General features: G+C 36.0%; 1 protein-coding gene across 3 annotated transcripts in view; it reads right to left on the bottom strand.

The window, feature by feature from the left end:
• Positions 1-15,992: 15,992 nt before the first annotated feature.
• LOC311092506 (tensin-1-like) overlaps positions 15,993-16,487 on the bottom strand; it is a 202,440-nt gene continuing 201,945 nt past the window's right edge. For all 3 annotated transcript variants that reach the window (XM_084129268.1, XM_084129270.1, XM_084129269.1), the window contains one exon: positions 15,993-16,479. In XM_084129268.1, coding sequence (XP_083985394.1) covers positions 16,338-16,479 — 142 coding nt within the window. In that variant the 3' untranslated portion in view covers positions 15,993-16,337. The remainder of the gene's footprint in view (positions 16,480-16,487) is intronic.

Raw genomic sequence — 16,487 nt, 5'->3', positions numbered from 1 at the left:
TTTTCAAATGATACAACTAATTTGCCCGCTGTGTACAGAACAGAACAGAAGAAAGGACATTTTGTAGTGTTGAACAAAATTCGATTTTGTTCTTAGCATCGGTTCCTGCATCATAGAGGGAGGAAGCACATACCCCCTACGTCGACCTTCTATCTGTTCAGGAGTTCATTACATTTTTTAATAAGATTATGTGTTCTGTCATGGATGACTAGACACTAGTCATGGGATGTCCAGCAGAGAGAAGGGCTTGAGTGGATACGCCCTGTGGTCACATTTTTATGTCTTCATCCAGAGTTTATGCTACCACATCCCCTGTGGTCACCTATTTGTGTGCAAAGAATGTGCGCCTACTCTGCGCAAGTGCCCCATATGTAGAGGATTGGTCAAAGGCACTGTCCGTACTTTCCTATCATAAAGTGAAGATATTTATCATCCAAGTAACAACAGTTTTTGGATGTGCAAATTTACACCAACTCTAATTGTTTCACATATAACTGTTGATTGTTAGATGATTTATCTAGCAATTGAAATTGACGATAGGTTAAAATATTTTTATTTTTATATGTTAAATATTCCTTTCCCTCCTTTCACGTAAAAATACCACATATCAACTGTAATTTATTAGCTTAACCATGTTGTTTAGTGACACACACAAAATAACTGTGTAATAATAACAAAATAAGTGTAATAGTTAGACAAGTTTGAATACTCATCTTTCACGTCAATGTTTCGTAGACATAGCAGAAAGATGTTCTAAAATAAATATGATTTGTTTAGTCTTAAACACTCTCATACTAGAAGGACCGTCATTTAATTCTCTTTATGCAATATTTGTTCATGTTTTTCATACATTCCTATATGAACATGTTTGACCACGCTCTGTGATTGTACAAAAACTGTACAAAAACAAGATGTAAACAGCGTAATATGTAAAATGTCAATTCAAACGCTAAACCTGATCACTATAGTGGCTTTTCTGTATTTGTTTTAAATGGCTCATGATGATGCATTTACTTTTAACTTTTAAGTTGACCTCTAGAATTTAGGTTTTACCAAAGTGTTGAACTTTGTTTAACAGCCTCAAGCTTGGATGAATATGCCTCTCTCAGTGCAATAGTCAGATGTGATTCTGTTGTAATAGTTTAAGTGTAAAACAGCATGCACTTTGTGTAATTCGTAGATAGAGGGAAAGTTGCACTAAATGAAGTTTCAATTTAGTCAGACAGAAAGACTATCACTTAAATTCTTAATTGTCATTTATTTCTATAGACAGCTCTCAAAGAAACGTCTTCACCTAAAACACATACAGTCCAACATACAACATGTGAAACAGCGTTGTGCTATCTGAACAAGATGACTAAATCTAGCAGAGTAATAAAACCATAATTTGGAAACTTTTGTGTATTTATTATAAACGGCTCTTTTCTTAGTGATTTGGTCTTTTGAATCTTACATGGATTGTAGCCTAAGGACATGTGTGATTCCTGTATAAAGATTATTTTTTAAAGTTAGTCCATAGGGTGTGTAAAAATACACCCAAAGAATTAAGCACAACTATTTACACACATACTAAGTAGGAGAATATCTAACTGTATATTATAGATTGTGAACATTCCATTATCTGTTTATTTGGGGTCAGAGAACATCCTTAGCTCATACATCTCTTTAATTTTGTGCTGGATGTTGAAGTGTTGGTTAAAAGATAAAGGTATTAGTTAATAACAAACAGACAAAAAACTTTAAATCATCATGAAGCCATAATATTAATATATAAAATATGGTATAATTACAGTTTAAAAATGAATTCCATAATATTTTATTTTAGTAAAGGTATGCCTGGATCACCCAACACAACGTTGTGCGTTGTGAGTGAGACCTCGCAAAGATTACACCAATATTAGATTTCTCGAACATTGCGTGGTTGCACTATGCCTGAAACTTAGTCATCAACATGCATTTATGTAGGACTGTCATCTGTTATCATGGTTTAGTTGTATTTTAAAACACTGTTTTTCTTAAAAACATATTTGGTAGCATGATTATCTTGTTTAATCGTGTATTCAGTCCATATATTTATCAGGTTGATATTTGTAGAAATAAGCAAAATACATTTATAAAACAAAAAGAACAAGTTAATGGCCTTGTGTCAGAACACAACAGGTATGAAGATATGTTTGGTTTTCTACTTTTTATTCTAACTTTAAAGCTAGATTATCCTTTGAAAAGTGTAATACAGTATTTGATTTTTACACATTCGCCAACTGGCCTAAACCGTTGACCACTGAAGTTATGACTTCTGAAGGCCTCTCATGTGCAGATTCGCTCGGTTGAAAAAATGGTATTTTGTCATTTAAACATCTGAAATTAAACAACTGAAATTTGCCTGTATTCATAAAATATATCCTCACTGGTGTAAAATGACCTCTGCCAATAATCTGACTTATCCTCGTAAGCGAAACATTTCTTATCTTTATTTACATGGCGGGTAAGTCCATGGAGGTTTCCATGTCGTTCCGCCATCTTGAAAAACTATGATAGCAGAAAGGGACAAAAAGCACTAGCCTACTTAGTGAATATTTGTTAACTTCACTAAAAGTCCAAAATTAACTAAAACATGAGTTTTTATTTTTTTTTAAACAACTTATTTTTATAAATGTTATTTAGTGTAATTATAAATAAGGCTAGTGTTAGGTGGGCGGAGACTCGGCTTCACACATACGGAACGTAAAACTAAACTTTAGTAGCATATTGTATTTTAGTTGATGTTGTTTTGAACGGTTTTTAAATCTGAAGGAAAACATTCTAACTTGTTTTACATTTTTTTCTGATAGGCCTAACGTTTTAAATACTACACCTTTGTATTTTAAAGGTCTATATCATTTTAAAAAGTTGTATGTGAAAGTGTTACATGTCTGTGAAAAAAACTGTTTGCCTGTTGCTTACGTTTCACGGTTTTAAAGTTTAAAGCACACAGTTTTGAACAGATTAATTATTTTTTACTCCAAAACGCATTCTCAAACAATGATCAGATTTCTCCATTGGGAGATGTGGATTATCCTATCGAAGAGTGAATAAATCAGTAAGTTAGTGAATATTTGTTAACTTCACTAAAAGTCCAAAATTAACTAAAACATGACTTTTTATTTTTTTTAAACAACTATTATTTTTTATAAATGTTCTTTAGTGTAATTATAAATAAATCTAGTGTTAGGTGGGCGGAGACTCGGCTTCACACATGATCTATAGCCTACTCATTCATGTTTCTACCGTCGATGACTGATGTATCATATGGAACTTAAAACTAAACTTTAGTAGCATATTGTATTTTAGTTGATGTTGTTTTGAACGTTTTTTAAATCTGTATGTGGAGAACCACATTCTAACTTTTTTCAGATAACGTTGTAAAACGTACGAATACTAAACCATTGCATTTTCACTTTATACACACATTTTTCCCACGGTCACATGACCTGTCCAGAAGTGGGGAGGGGTGGGGATGTTTGTAGGGAAGGGGACCGTGGGAAAATTTTCCCACGGTCACATGACCTGTCCAGAAAGTGGGGAGGGGTGTGGTTGTTTGTAGGGAAGGAGGCTATTTTATTTTTTGATACTGTGATTTTTAACATGATATGGTTTTAATATTATGTGTTTAAAGATATTTTATGTAAAATGTAACATTTTCTAAATAATGTGTGAAAGTTAAATGCTTATGGATCAACATTTATTTTTTTTTAATTATCTTTTTCTAATGAAAAAACTCTCTTAACTTGTTATACTTTTCTGTAAATGACTGAAAATTGATTTTTCAATGTTTTAACATTTATGTTTTAACATAAAATGTTGTTTTAGATGTTTTAATACTAACACATTTTGAGAAAATAACTTTCCTCAATAACTTCCCTACTTAGTATGTGTGTAAAAAATGAGAAGAGAACTTTAAGAAAATATAATTTAAACTTTAAACAATGTTTTATACATCTTCAAACACAAGGTAATTGTGAAAGTACAGCCTTTTCTTTAAATGTATGTTAGAAAATAGAACTATTTGCTTTTTCGGATTTTGTAATTTTTGGAGTTAAAAGCTCTAAGCCTTTGGAGATGGATAATAAGAGTTTTGGTTCTCTTTCAACAACGGACTTGCAAAATGTAAGGCTATTTTTAGATACTATGATTTTAAAATGTTGTGTTTTTAATATTATGATGTGTTTGAGACACTTTTTTAAAGATATTTTATGTAAAATGTAAAATTTTACAAATAATGTGTAAAAGTTAAATGCTTACGGGTCAACATTTTTTAAAAATGATCTTTTTGCAATGAAAAAACTCTTAACTTGTCATACTTTTCTGTAAATGACTGAACATTGATTTTTCAATGTTTTAACATTTTTAAAATGTTGTTTTAGATGTTTTGATACTGACACATTTTGATATCTTTAAGAAAATACAATTTAAACTTTTTCATTGACATTTTAAAGTTTTTAATGTGCAACTAATGTGTTTTACAAATGTGTGAGAACACTAAAGATAGGCTATGTGTATTTTAACTTTATACAACGTTTTATATTATTAAATATATAATTTATTATATCATTTAATTTATAATATTTCCCTGGTTCTGTTCACGCCCATAAGGGGAGGAGCAAGCGTGGGAAAAATCCCACGTCAAAAAGGGGGTGGAGCAATCGTGGGAATATTCCCACGGTCAAAAAGGGGGTGGGGCTTAAGGGCAATAAATCACTCAAAGTGACAGAAGCCGCCCTTCATTCTCTCTGACTGGGTTGTGTGATAACAAGTATAATAATAGCTAGTGAATGTGTCGCGGGACCTTGAGAGGCAAAGCAACCTCTAAAAATGTAGCTGACTACGCCACCCTGTTAACCAGGGAAACATCAATACTAATGAATTTAACCACCTACAAAGGACACACAGGAGTGTGATTTTCGAATGGAGGGCCTGGGGCGTAGATACCAAAGATACAAAAGCTTTATTTCAATCATCAAGCAATAATCTTAAAAAACATTAAAAGACTGTACGACCAGGTTAACATATACAAACATTGAAGACACTAACAAACATGAAAAGGAGGCCGAGGCTTACCAATGGCAGGTAAAGTTTAATGAGCACAAGGCTCCTATACCACAATCTTACCACCCTGTGCACGGGTCTCACCACGACACATGCACACCAATAAGGTCAAGCATGAATGCACAGCACTTATATAACAGATAAGAATAGAATCCAGTGATATCACCATCCAGTCAGCACTATTAATGTGACCACACCCACGCGCGCATGAGCAATTGACATGCAAATGGTCCACGTGAAGGAACGCAGGCCTGTAAATGGCCAATCACCTCAAAAACAAAGAATCAGAGACTCCAGTAACGTACTCCTCTGCTTTTCATCGAGTTTGGAAGACATGTTGTGTTTGTGCTGTGCTGTCCTGTTTACCTTGGATTTACCTCAGAAGAATTAGAAGAACGCCATTTGAAGATGAGAAAGATTTTTAAGGTAAGACATTTCCACTCATAATAGTAAGCATGTTATTGTTGTATAAACTTTACATTGTAGCAACTAGTCAAACTGGTGCCAGACTAAAATGTACGTTATGAAATGAGATTGGAGTAAAAACATGCAGCCTAATGTCGTACATGTATATGTAACCTTTCAATGCTGAATTTATATTAGGGCTGGGGGAATTAACGCGTTAATCTTTGCGATTAATTTGAGATGTTTAACGCGCTAAAAAAAATAACGCAATTAACGCATCACTTTTTTTTGCCTGGTTTTAATGATTTCCTGTTGCGGCTGCTATTGAAAATGCTGAAAATATGCCGTCCCGCGACTCCCGCCCCTCCGTTTTCAGCGATCAGGTTTCATTCTCGCGCAGCTTTCATGACCATTCTCGCTGCGCGTTCTGCTCTGTCATTAACGGCCCAAACGCTCCAATCATGCACCGATCACGCACTGGAAAAGCAAAGTCCGTTCAAATAACGTGGAATTTTTTTGTAGACTTCTGTTTGCTGAGCTGGTATAGCCATGCTGGGCAACAATGGTAAAAGTACCTGCTCTGATCACATGCTCTGGTAATAATAGCTTTGTAGGACTATATTTTATTTTGATAATTATAAAAAAAAAAAAAAAAATTAAATCTGTTAAATTGATTATGTTGATTGATTATTGAAAAATAATAATATATTGATATATTGATGTTTAATATTATTTTAATATAGGGCTATTTTCTGTTCCTTTTTTTTTTTTTTTTTTTCTGTGTTGTTTAATTTAATTGGGTGATTCTAATTTTAAATATTGATGGTTACAAGCTTGGGGGGAAATGCAATTAATTGCAATTAATTACAGCAAATTGTGCAATTAATTAGTTAATTTTTTTTTAATCGATTCCCAGCCCTAATTTATTTACATATACGACACAAGGATGTTTTTTTGTTCGATAGTAAAATACAGCATGATATAAAAGTAGGCTAGTATGAGTGTTTACCCTAATATGGTGAATATTATAATGTTTAGACCCGTGTTTACTGTTAAATACTGTGTTTGTGGATATCTGCTCAAACGTAGATATGTATAATATGGTAACAATAATGTTTCTCTAGCTATGTTTCCATCCACACGTTTTTATCCGAATTAAGTAATATCGAATGAAAAATGCCTTATGGAAACAGTAAAATTCGATTGAATTTCATGAATATCAACTCAAATGAAATACGTTCGGTCTCATCGGATTTTATCTTGATCAATATACGGCTTATGTGATAAACGCTGATGGAAACGTTATTTGTATAAATCCATTTTGTCTAGCAAAACTTTGTTCGCAAATGTTTGCTTGAATGTTGTGCGATTCAGTGCGAAAATGAATGGAAATACCTTAAAATGTCTCAAATCAATTCGATATACCAAGTTGATCGCAAAACTTTAAAGCCGTTGGATGGAAACACACTTTCACCAGTTTTATTTGCATGAGTTTTTTTACCGAACTTCAGATAATTCGATTGACAAGTGGATGGAAACCGAGCTATAGTTTGGAGCGGCTTGATGGCTTCAGTAAATGTTCTCTGCATGTACTGTGAGTTTGAGTCACTTGCGCTGTGCGTTTGAAAAGCAAAATGTGGCAAGCATTAAGCTTCATGTTTTTACTCCAATCTCATTTCATAACGTCATAACGAATGGAAACATTTATAATAATAATTTGTTACATTTATATAGCGCTTTTCTGGGTCCTCAAAGCGCTTCACATATGGAAGGGGGGAATCTCCTCAACCACCACCAATGTGCAGCATCCACTTGGATGATGCGATGGCAGCCATATTGCGCCAGAACGCCCACCACACACTAGCTTATCGGTGGAGAGGAGACAGTGATGAAGCCAATCAGTATATGGGGATGATTAGGAGGCCATGATGGACAGGGGCCAATGGGCAAATTTGGGGATTTTTAATGATCACAGAGGGTCAGGACCTCGGTTTAACGTCTCATCCAAAGGACGGTACTCTTTGACAGTATAGTGTCCCTGTCACTACACTGGGGCATTAGGACCCACACAGACCAAAGGGTGAGCACCCCCTTCTGGCCTCACTAACACCTCTTCCAGCAGCAACCTGTTTTTTCTCAGGAGGGCTCCCATCCAGGTACTAACCAGGCTCAACCCTGCTTAGCTTCAGTGGGCAACCAGTCTTGGGCTACAGGGTGATATGGCTATAGTAGTGATATGGCTATAGTTATAGTTATAGTTATAGTTATGTTATTTGAAGTAACATATGATAATCCATACTTTTTTCTCTAGTGTAGTGTTACTGAAGTGTTCCTTTTTTTTAGATTTTAGATTTATAGGCCACCTGCTATAGGCTATTGTTATTATTATTTTATGCAGCACTACACGTAGCCTATATGCCTACAAGGCACAACAAACCTGGTGTTAATTATATATATATATATATATATATATATTTTTTTTTTTTTAAATTTTAAATCACAATTTTAACCAGAAAAAAATCAAAAATGTATTCCCAAAATCATGCAGCCCTATAGTTTCTCTTGATATCAGCATGTTCACAGCTGTGTTTTTTTTTTTTTTTTTGTACAGGGACCAGATGTACAATCCTTTGTTGTGTATCTTTGGATTATGTTGTGTTGTAAATAAATCCAAACAATCAAAAAGCCATTATTTTTTAAATCTCTCCTCATTCTTTGTGCAAGGTTCCTCATAATGATAGGGCCTGATAGCACCTGATAGGGCCATTGTGGGAGGGTCTTTGTCTTTCTCAGGTGTGAAATACATCAATATTCACGACTCCTCGCATAAAGCTTTCTTACAGAAAACATGTCTTACAAATTTTAAATCAATATATTGTTTTATCTGGATGAGTAGGCAGGATGATTTTCACAGTTTTGGAGCAAATATTCTAGGCTACATGATACAATTTTCAAAAGTCTTGTCAATAAATAATCAGTATGTGTTTCATGACCTTATTTCAGTGACAATTTGTTTTTGTTTTTTCACAAACCAGATAATTTTTTTTCAGATACATTTGTACATGTCTACAGTTCTCTGGGGTTGCATGTATAATTGTTATTTTGACTTTTAACAACATGTAGTTCAATATATAGTGTATCGGGTGAGAGGATGTCACCTGGCGACGTCTTTTACACGTGCATTTATAGTCCATCATGACCCTCTATGAAATCCTTGTGAAATATGCAAAAGCTGTGCTTAATCCTTGCATGGTTAATACTGCAATAATTAATTTCATTGCCCAAGTAGTTTTTAAGAGGTTGTGAAGACGTCCACTGACGTCCTTTACACGTCTAGTCAAGGCTGTGAATAGACGTCCACTGACGTCTTTTACCTGTCTAGTCAAGCAAGACAGAAAAAAAAAACAGGAATTATCTTTATGAAATACATGATTTGTATACAAAGTAAATATATTTACTTTATCTTGTTTAAATAAATTATAATCACAAAGTGCCAAGTGTGGTTAAGTGATTGCAAAGCCACTGCATTTTAGTCATTATTTCAACCTGTTGTACCTGATGTATTTGTTGTTATTTTTTTATGGAATGTATGCATATACAGTGAGGAAAATAAGTATTTGAACACCCTGCTATTTTACAAGTTCTCCCACTTAGAAATCATGGAGGGGTCTGAAATTGTCATCGTAGGTGCATGTCCACTGTGAGAGAAATCACAGTGTATGATTTTTTAACTATTTATTTGTATGATACAGCTGCAAATAAGTATTTGAACACCTGAGAAAATCAATGTTAATATTTGGTACAGTAGCCTTTGTTTGCAATTACAGAGGTCAAACGTTTCCTGTAGTTTTTCACCAGGTTTGCACACACTGCAGGAGGGATTTTGGCCCACTCCTCCACACAGATCTTCTCTAGATCAGTCAGGTTTCTGGGCTGTCGCTGAGAAACACGGAGTTTGAGCTCCCTCCAAAGATTCTCTATTGGGTTTAGGTCTGGAGACTGGCTAGGCCACGCCAGAACCTTGATATGCTTCTTACAGAGCCACTCCTTGGTTATCCTGGCTGTTCTTCGGGTCATTGTCATGTTGGAAGACCCAGCCTCGACCCATCTTCAATGCTCTAACTGAGGGAAGGACGTTGTTCCCCAAAATCTCGCAATACATGGCCCCGGTCATCCTCTCCTTAATACAGTGCAGTCGCCCTGTCCCATGTGCAGAAAAACACCCCCAAAGCATGATGCTACCACCCCCATGCTTCACAGTAGGGATGGTGTTCTTGGGATGGGATGGTACTTTTTGGTCATAATTCCACTAAACGTGTTTGGAGGAAGAAGAATCTTCCTCCAAACACGTTTAGTGGAATTATGACCAAAAAGTTATATTTTGGTCTCATCTGACCACATGACTTTCTCCCATGACTCCTCTGGATCATCCAAATGGTCATTGGCAAACTTAAGACGGGCCTTGACATGTGCTGGTTTAAGCAGGGGAACCTTCCGTGCCATGCATGATTTCAAACCATGACGTCTTAGTGTATTACCAACAGTAACCTTGGAAACGGTGGTCCCAGCTCTTTTCAGGTCATTGACCAGCTCCTCCCGTGTAGTTCTGGGCTGATTTCTCACCTTTCTTAGGATCATTGAGACCCCACGAGGTGAGATCTTGCATGGAGCCCCAGTCCGAGGGAGATTGACAGTCATGTTTAGCTTCTTCCATTTTCTAATGATTGCTCCAACAGTGGACCTTTTTTCACCAAGCTGCTTGGCAATTTCCCCGTAGCCCTTTCCAGCCTTGTGGAGGTGTACAATTTTGTCTCTAGTGTCTTTGGACAGCTCTTTGGTCTTGGCCATGTTAGTAGTTGGATTCTTACTGATTGTATGGGGTGGACAGGTGTCTTTATGCAGCTAACGACCTCAAACAGGTGCATCTAATTTAGGATAATAAATGGAGTGGAGGTGGACATTTTAAAGGCAGACTAACAGGTCTTTGAGGGTCAGAATTCTAGCTGATAGACAGGTGTTCAAATACTTATTTGCAGCTGTATCATACAAATAAATAGTTAAAAAATCATACATTGTGATTTCTGGATTTTTTTTTTTTACATTATGTCTCTCACAGTGGACATGCACCTACGATGACAATTTCAGACCCCTCCATGATTTCCAAGTGGGAGAACTTGCAAAATAGCAGGGTGTTCAAATACTTATTTTCCTCACTGTACATGTAAAACAGAAATATATCCAGTCACCATTTATGTCTGAGTTGGATGTAATTGCCAAAACTGTGCTGCCAACTTAAGATGTAGTAACAAAATATCTTGCGATAGGATAGATTATCTCGCGAGATGTTAACGCGTTCTCCCCATAGACTCTGGAACATTGAACAATCACGAGGAGAGGAGGAATTGAGGAGGGAGTTGTATCGATATTATTAAAAATCTACTGTTGGGTAAATACATTTTGTATCATTAGATTAACGTGCTTGAGTTTTACTTGTTTGACATGAATGAACCGAAAGAAATGATGCTCACATTGTCAACTGAAATTTACTGAGTTTGGCTAAAATTAGCTAGTAGGCTAAAAGTTACTTTGAACTTATACAACGGTATACCATAGTATAAAGTATGTTTAATGATACAGTCAAAGTTATTACTGTAACTTATTAATGTAGCCTTTTGAGAGTTTCTTTCAGAAAGTAAATTATCTGAAATAGAATGAAATGTTTAGCTGGATTTGAACAAGTATGTTTTCAGTAACTGCTTTAAAAATATTTTGAAAATAAGTGCATGTCATTTACCTCAAATTTTTAATTTTATTTATTTTAAAAATAAATATATTCTACTCATACAGGTTTGGAACATGAGGGTGAGTAAATGACATCATTTTCATTTTTGGGTGAACTATCCCTTTATATAATAATTCAGTATTTTGTAATTGGTATTTTAGTTTGGTTAACAAATGTTAAACATTGAAAAAAATAAAGAGAAATAAAATGTTGTGCTAAATCAGAACATGCTTCTTTTTTGCTTATGTCCACAAATAATGTGTTCTTGTTTGTGATGTACACGTGATTAAAACGTTTTATTGACGTTCAGGTCTGACTGGACCAATTTTGGACCTTTTTAGAACCTCTGTCAAGATGTGTAAACCTCAAGACTTGATTGCCTTTCATTAAACTCCTTGCATTGTGTAACAAGTTAGCTCAAAGGGGAAATATTAATAACAACTCATAATTATCAATTATGATTAATTATTAATATTTGGGTCAGTTAATTGGATTAACTTGAGGTTAATATTACAATCAATTAATCAGTTCCAACAAACTCGTTTGATTATTCATTTATTCTAAGAAAAGCGTATCTTTCATGGCCAACGAAAAATAATTATTTCTTAGCACGTACAGTGCTTAGAGCATGTATCAAGATCGTAAAATGGACTTTGTTGCAAGCAGAGAATCAGAACCAAATACATATTGTGCACAAGTTTTATTAACTAAATCACAAACATAACTAAACTAAACAAACATACATACATTCATATATACATACATACATACATGCATAGGTAAAATGGTGAGTGATATGGAACCGGAAACAGGAAATGGAACTATGGAAAAGATCTATTTAACTATGAAAAGAACCATCAGCTTATCATTTTCAGAGCACCTCATTAAAATTGATACTTGCATGGTCTGTGCAGTGGACACAATTCTTGAAGCGGTTGAAAACGGAAGTCGTTGATGGGTCCGTGAATGTCAAATGTTACTGTACAAGTTGCAATCGTTTTCTTCTCCGCTGGATGGAGAAGATATGATGAACTTGCATGGTTATTTCGACGCTGTTCTCATGGCTGGAGGCAGATTGTGGCCTGCCGGCCTTGGGCCGGAGAGAGCACACAGGGCAAATGATGGGAGTTGCGATGGACTTCTTCTGTATTGAATGAAGACGTTGAACTCCTGAGGTTGTCCTTGATGCTGTTGTGGTTAAGAGAGTCCTCTCTCTCCTGAGTGAGCACATGGCTGGTTGTGAGTCGAAGCCTGCTGCCCTGGGGCCTGCTGAGGCCACGCTGGACAGCACGGCATCCTGAACGTACAGAGAAGGCCAGAGTGAAGGCATAGCAGGCGGTGGTCCAGACAATCAACCTGAAGAAGCAGCAGTAGAGGCCAGAAGAAGAGAGAGGAGGGTAACTGTGGATTTGTCTCTAATAAAGCCTGAGACAGGCCCCACCTCTCCGGGTTTTCTTGACCAAAGAAGGGTGGAATTTCCTCTGGGAAGATTCCTCTGTGGTTGATATATGAATCTTTGTTCTAAGCGTGCTCATTTGCAATGGCAGCTGGATTGGTTTCTGATGACGAAACTAAGAAAGATTATTGTAATACTAATATGTTGTGCGGCTATCAGCATATCATGTACACAATCATTTCGATCTTCAAAGTACCAATTTATAGAGACCAAACATGGTATAGTTGAGGTTACATTGACCGTTGGTTCTATAATAAAATACATAGTATCAAAGAGATAATAGTATCAAAAGATAATAGTATTAAAAGACACAACACAAGACAGTAAATCAATCACAAAAAGTTCTGGGATGCATGTTAATTTCATGTTAATCAGTTCATCGATAAATGAATGCAGGAGAGTCTGTTCTAATATCTGTAGGTCTTGTGGCAGAGGCCCTGTTCACATTGCTAAGAGTCATAAAACCAACTTATCTGATCGTGGTCATGGTAACTAAGACCTTCTTGCCCTGTTTGGGGGGATGGGGCCACAGATCCCAGAGTGAGTTCTAAATATCATTTGTTAACCTATAACAAATACTTATGTCTGACTTGTCTCAGTCGTTACACAGGGCTCAAGTCCGAGTCAAGTTGTGAGTTATTGTTGTCAAAGTCTAAGTCGAGTCACAATCTTTGATTATGTCAAGTCGAGTCGCAACAAGTCATCAAATTTGGGACTCGAGTCCAAGTCAAGTCCAAGTCATGCGACTCGAGTCCACAACCCTGTTATTAGTAAGCTACTAAACTGCATTGTAATTCCACAAAATGACAGCATACCTTTCCGTTTAATCACAAGACACTGGATTTTTCTATCAATGTGTAGTGGGATAAATGGTGCATTGAGCGTGGTGTTTGCTTTCTAACATTCCATAGGTGCACAAGTTGTCCAATCACATGTCTTTAGTGGGTATGAAAAGGGGAACTTTAAGGCACTGCTTGTGTGTCAGAGCACCGTTTGTGCATCACTGCCTGTGGACCGCAGTGCCCGTTGTGTTCATTGAAGCCTACGGGGCAACATTCTCTGATGCTGCTGCTTTTTTTGCATTTGTTTCCCGTGATCTAAATCTGCTCTTCATCGTGCATCCGCGCTGTTTACTGGTTTTCTCTGTCAGACCAGTTATCCAGAGCCGAGACTTCAGGGCAGGCCGCTAGTTGGCCTTCTTGTGCGGTGGTGGGACTGTCACGGAGTGCAATGTGTTCATGCTTCATCTTATGTGTGTGTGTGTGTGGTGTAGTGAGATCTGTGCACCTGGTGGTAAGAGCTTCGTGATTTATAAGAGCCTTGTGCTCATTAAACTAGTTTACCTGCCATAGGTAAGCCTCGGTCTCCTTTTACATGTTTTCTAGTGTCTTCAATGTTCTAGCCCCAGTCCTACAGTCTTTTAATAATCTTTTAAGATTCATGCTTGATTATAGTGAAATACAGCTTTTGTACTTTTGTATCCATGTCTCAGGCCCTTCTTTTGAAAGCACGTTCCTGTGTGTCCTTTTGTTGGCAATTAGCCTATAAGTATTAATATTTCCCTGTTTAACAGGGTGGCGAAGTCAGCTGCATTTAGAGGGTTTCTCACTCCGATTATACCGTCCTGCTACAATGTATTTCAACATGGTCCGCATTCACCAACCACAAAACATCCTGAAAATAGATACAACTAAAAGTTGTTCACTTTATGATTTTTGTTTTTATTTTCAACTGCACATGATCTGTCAAATTGCTCCTTTTTGACTATTTGAAAATAGACAAAATGACTGTAAACCCCACAGTTCCCCGCACTTCATCCATGATCACTCTCCTTAAAACAGTGGAACATTGCAGTTGCAGCTAGAACTCACTTTGAAAAACAGTAAAACCTTATTAATTTTTAAACACTGCTAACCCATTTTAACTGCTTTGACTTTCTACCAATGGCATACTTAACTCAGAGTTTACTTGTACCGTCATTACCTCTTGTTATAGAGAAATCTATAACAAAACACCCTCCATCCTGTCAATTAATTTAGATAATGTATTATATTCAATCTCTTTTGCCCCATCTATGATTATAAAGCACTTAATGACGGTGAACAGAGAAGGAACATCCTATAACAACCTAGTTACTGACAGGATGGACGGTGCATTACATGAAATTCCATATTCTTATGGCAAACACATTACATTGGCTCTTTTACATTTCCATAGACAACTGCAAATAACTGACCTCCCTTTGACCAATAACATAATCCATATCAATTGCAGGAGCTGTTTGATTCACACACATAATGGCAGCACTCATGGCAAATTTATACATGTATTGGTGTTTTTTAATCTAAAATACTTTTTCTCAATTTATTCCACATTCATGCCTTTTCATTCTAAAACACCTACCAATGACACAGTGAACACATTCAAATAAAGACAAAAACTGTAACATACATTTTACATCAAGAGCTTCTCAAAACCTGATTTTGATATTTTAGCTAAAATAATTCATTTTTAACTTTTAAGTTAAGTTTTTCTTTTCTGTAGACTATACACTATTTTAAATATTAGTAATGAGTAATACTGCAACAAAAATAAATATTCAGTAAATGTCATGGTTTGTCATAATACATTTTAGACAAGTACAAAATGGACCTACCCATGCACTCAAATAGTATGCAACAAAAAGTTGTTGTATATTTGTAACTGACTGGGCCAAAGCTGTGAATGGGATGTTGAGCACAGTTCAGAAAAAAGCTAAACATATACTACCACAGCCAGGACATTGTGGGTAGAGCCAGTGGGATCTTTACTATCCATTTGGATATATCAGCAGAAAGTTTCCAGTGACTGCAGTGTAGTTGCTAGTTCCATGTCCACAGGCAAGTGTAGAAAGTCTTTTTGTGGTAATCAATTTGGCAAGCCTGGGGGCGAAGTGATTATTATTTTATTTTATTTTATTTTTTTGTCATTTTTTGGACCACTTTTTTCCCCAAACAGATTTGGTCTGTTATTTGAAGTTGAAGATGAAGTGAAAAGCTAAATTCTGCAAAATGCTTTTCTGAGTAACAGCAGAGTAAACTAAAGTCCTCTGAATTCAGAGAAAATGACTTACTCTTGTGAATCTTGCAAGCAAACATGCAAAATCTTCATACTTTTCACATGAGGACACAGAAAGAGTTTTTGACTTGTCTGATCTTATCTTTTTTTTCCTTTTTTTTTTCTTCTTTCTTTTCTACCTTTGGTTGTTCAATCACAATAATGGCATTTTTAACTTTTTTTTTTTTTTTTTTTTTAAAGTTCTGCCTCCTGATATGGAAGGCCAAAGGGACTACCTTTATCCCTGCCATATACACTTACTACCTTAACCCTGGCACACTCTTAATCTGCTTTTCAGCAAGATCTTTACTAAAAAAAACAGCATCGTTTTCAAATCTTCACAAAGAAGAAAGAGTAAGAGCCAAACCCCAAAGTTATTCAACAAAAATAAAGTAATACAGTATGTAAAAAGAATAATCCACTCTGGAAAAATAAGATAAGAATAACCAAATCCTCTTTGGTGAGAAAATTCAGACTCGTATGGAGAAATCAAGATGGTTGCTGGGCAGCCACTCAAGGTTTCTGAGTGTTCAGCATGACGTTGGAGACAAAACGGATAATGTCTGAAGCAGGCTGGTCTGGTTCCAGCTCAGCAAACAGGTGACTCACATTATCAGTTGTGCTGCCTTTTTTTCGAGCCACAAACCCAAACAGTCTGCATTA

Source organism: Abramis brama (genome assembly GCF_963993115.1).
Source record: "Abramis brama genome assembly, chromosome: 11".
NCBI classification, from domain to species: domain Eukaryota; kingdom Metazoa; phylum Chordata; class Actinopteri; order Cypriniformes; family Leuciscidae; genus Abramis; species Abramis brama.
The sequence above is the reverse complement of the archived record's forward strand: the minus strand, read 5'-3'. Positions and strand labels throughout refer to the sequence as shown.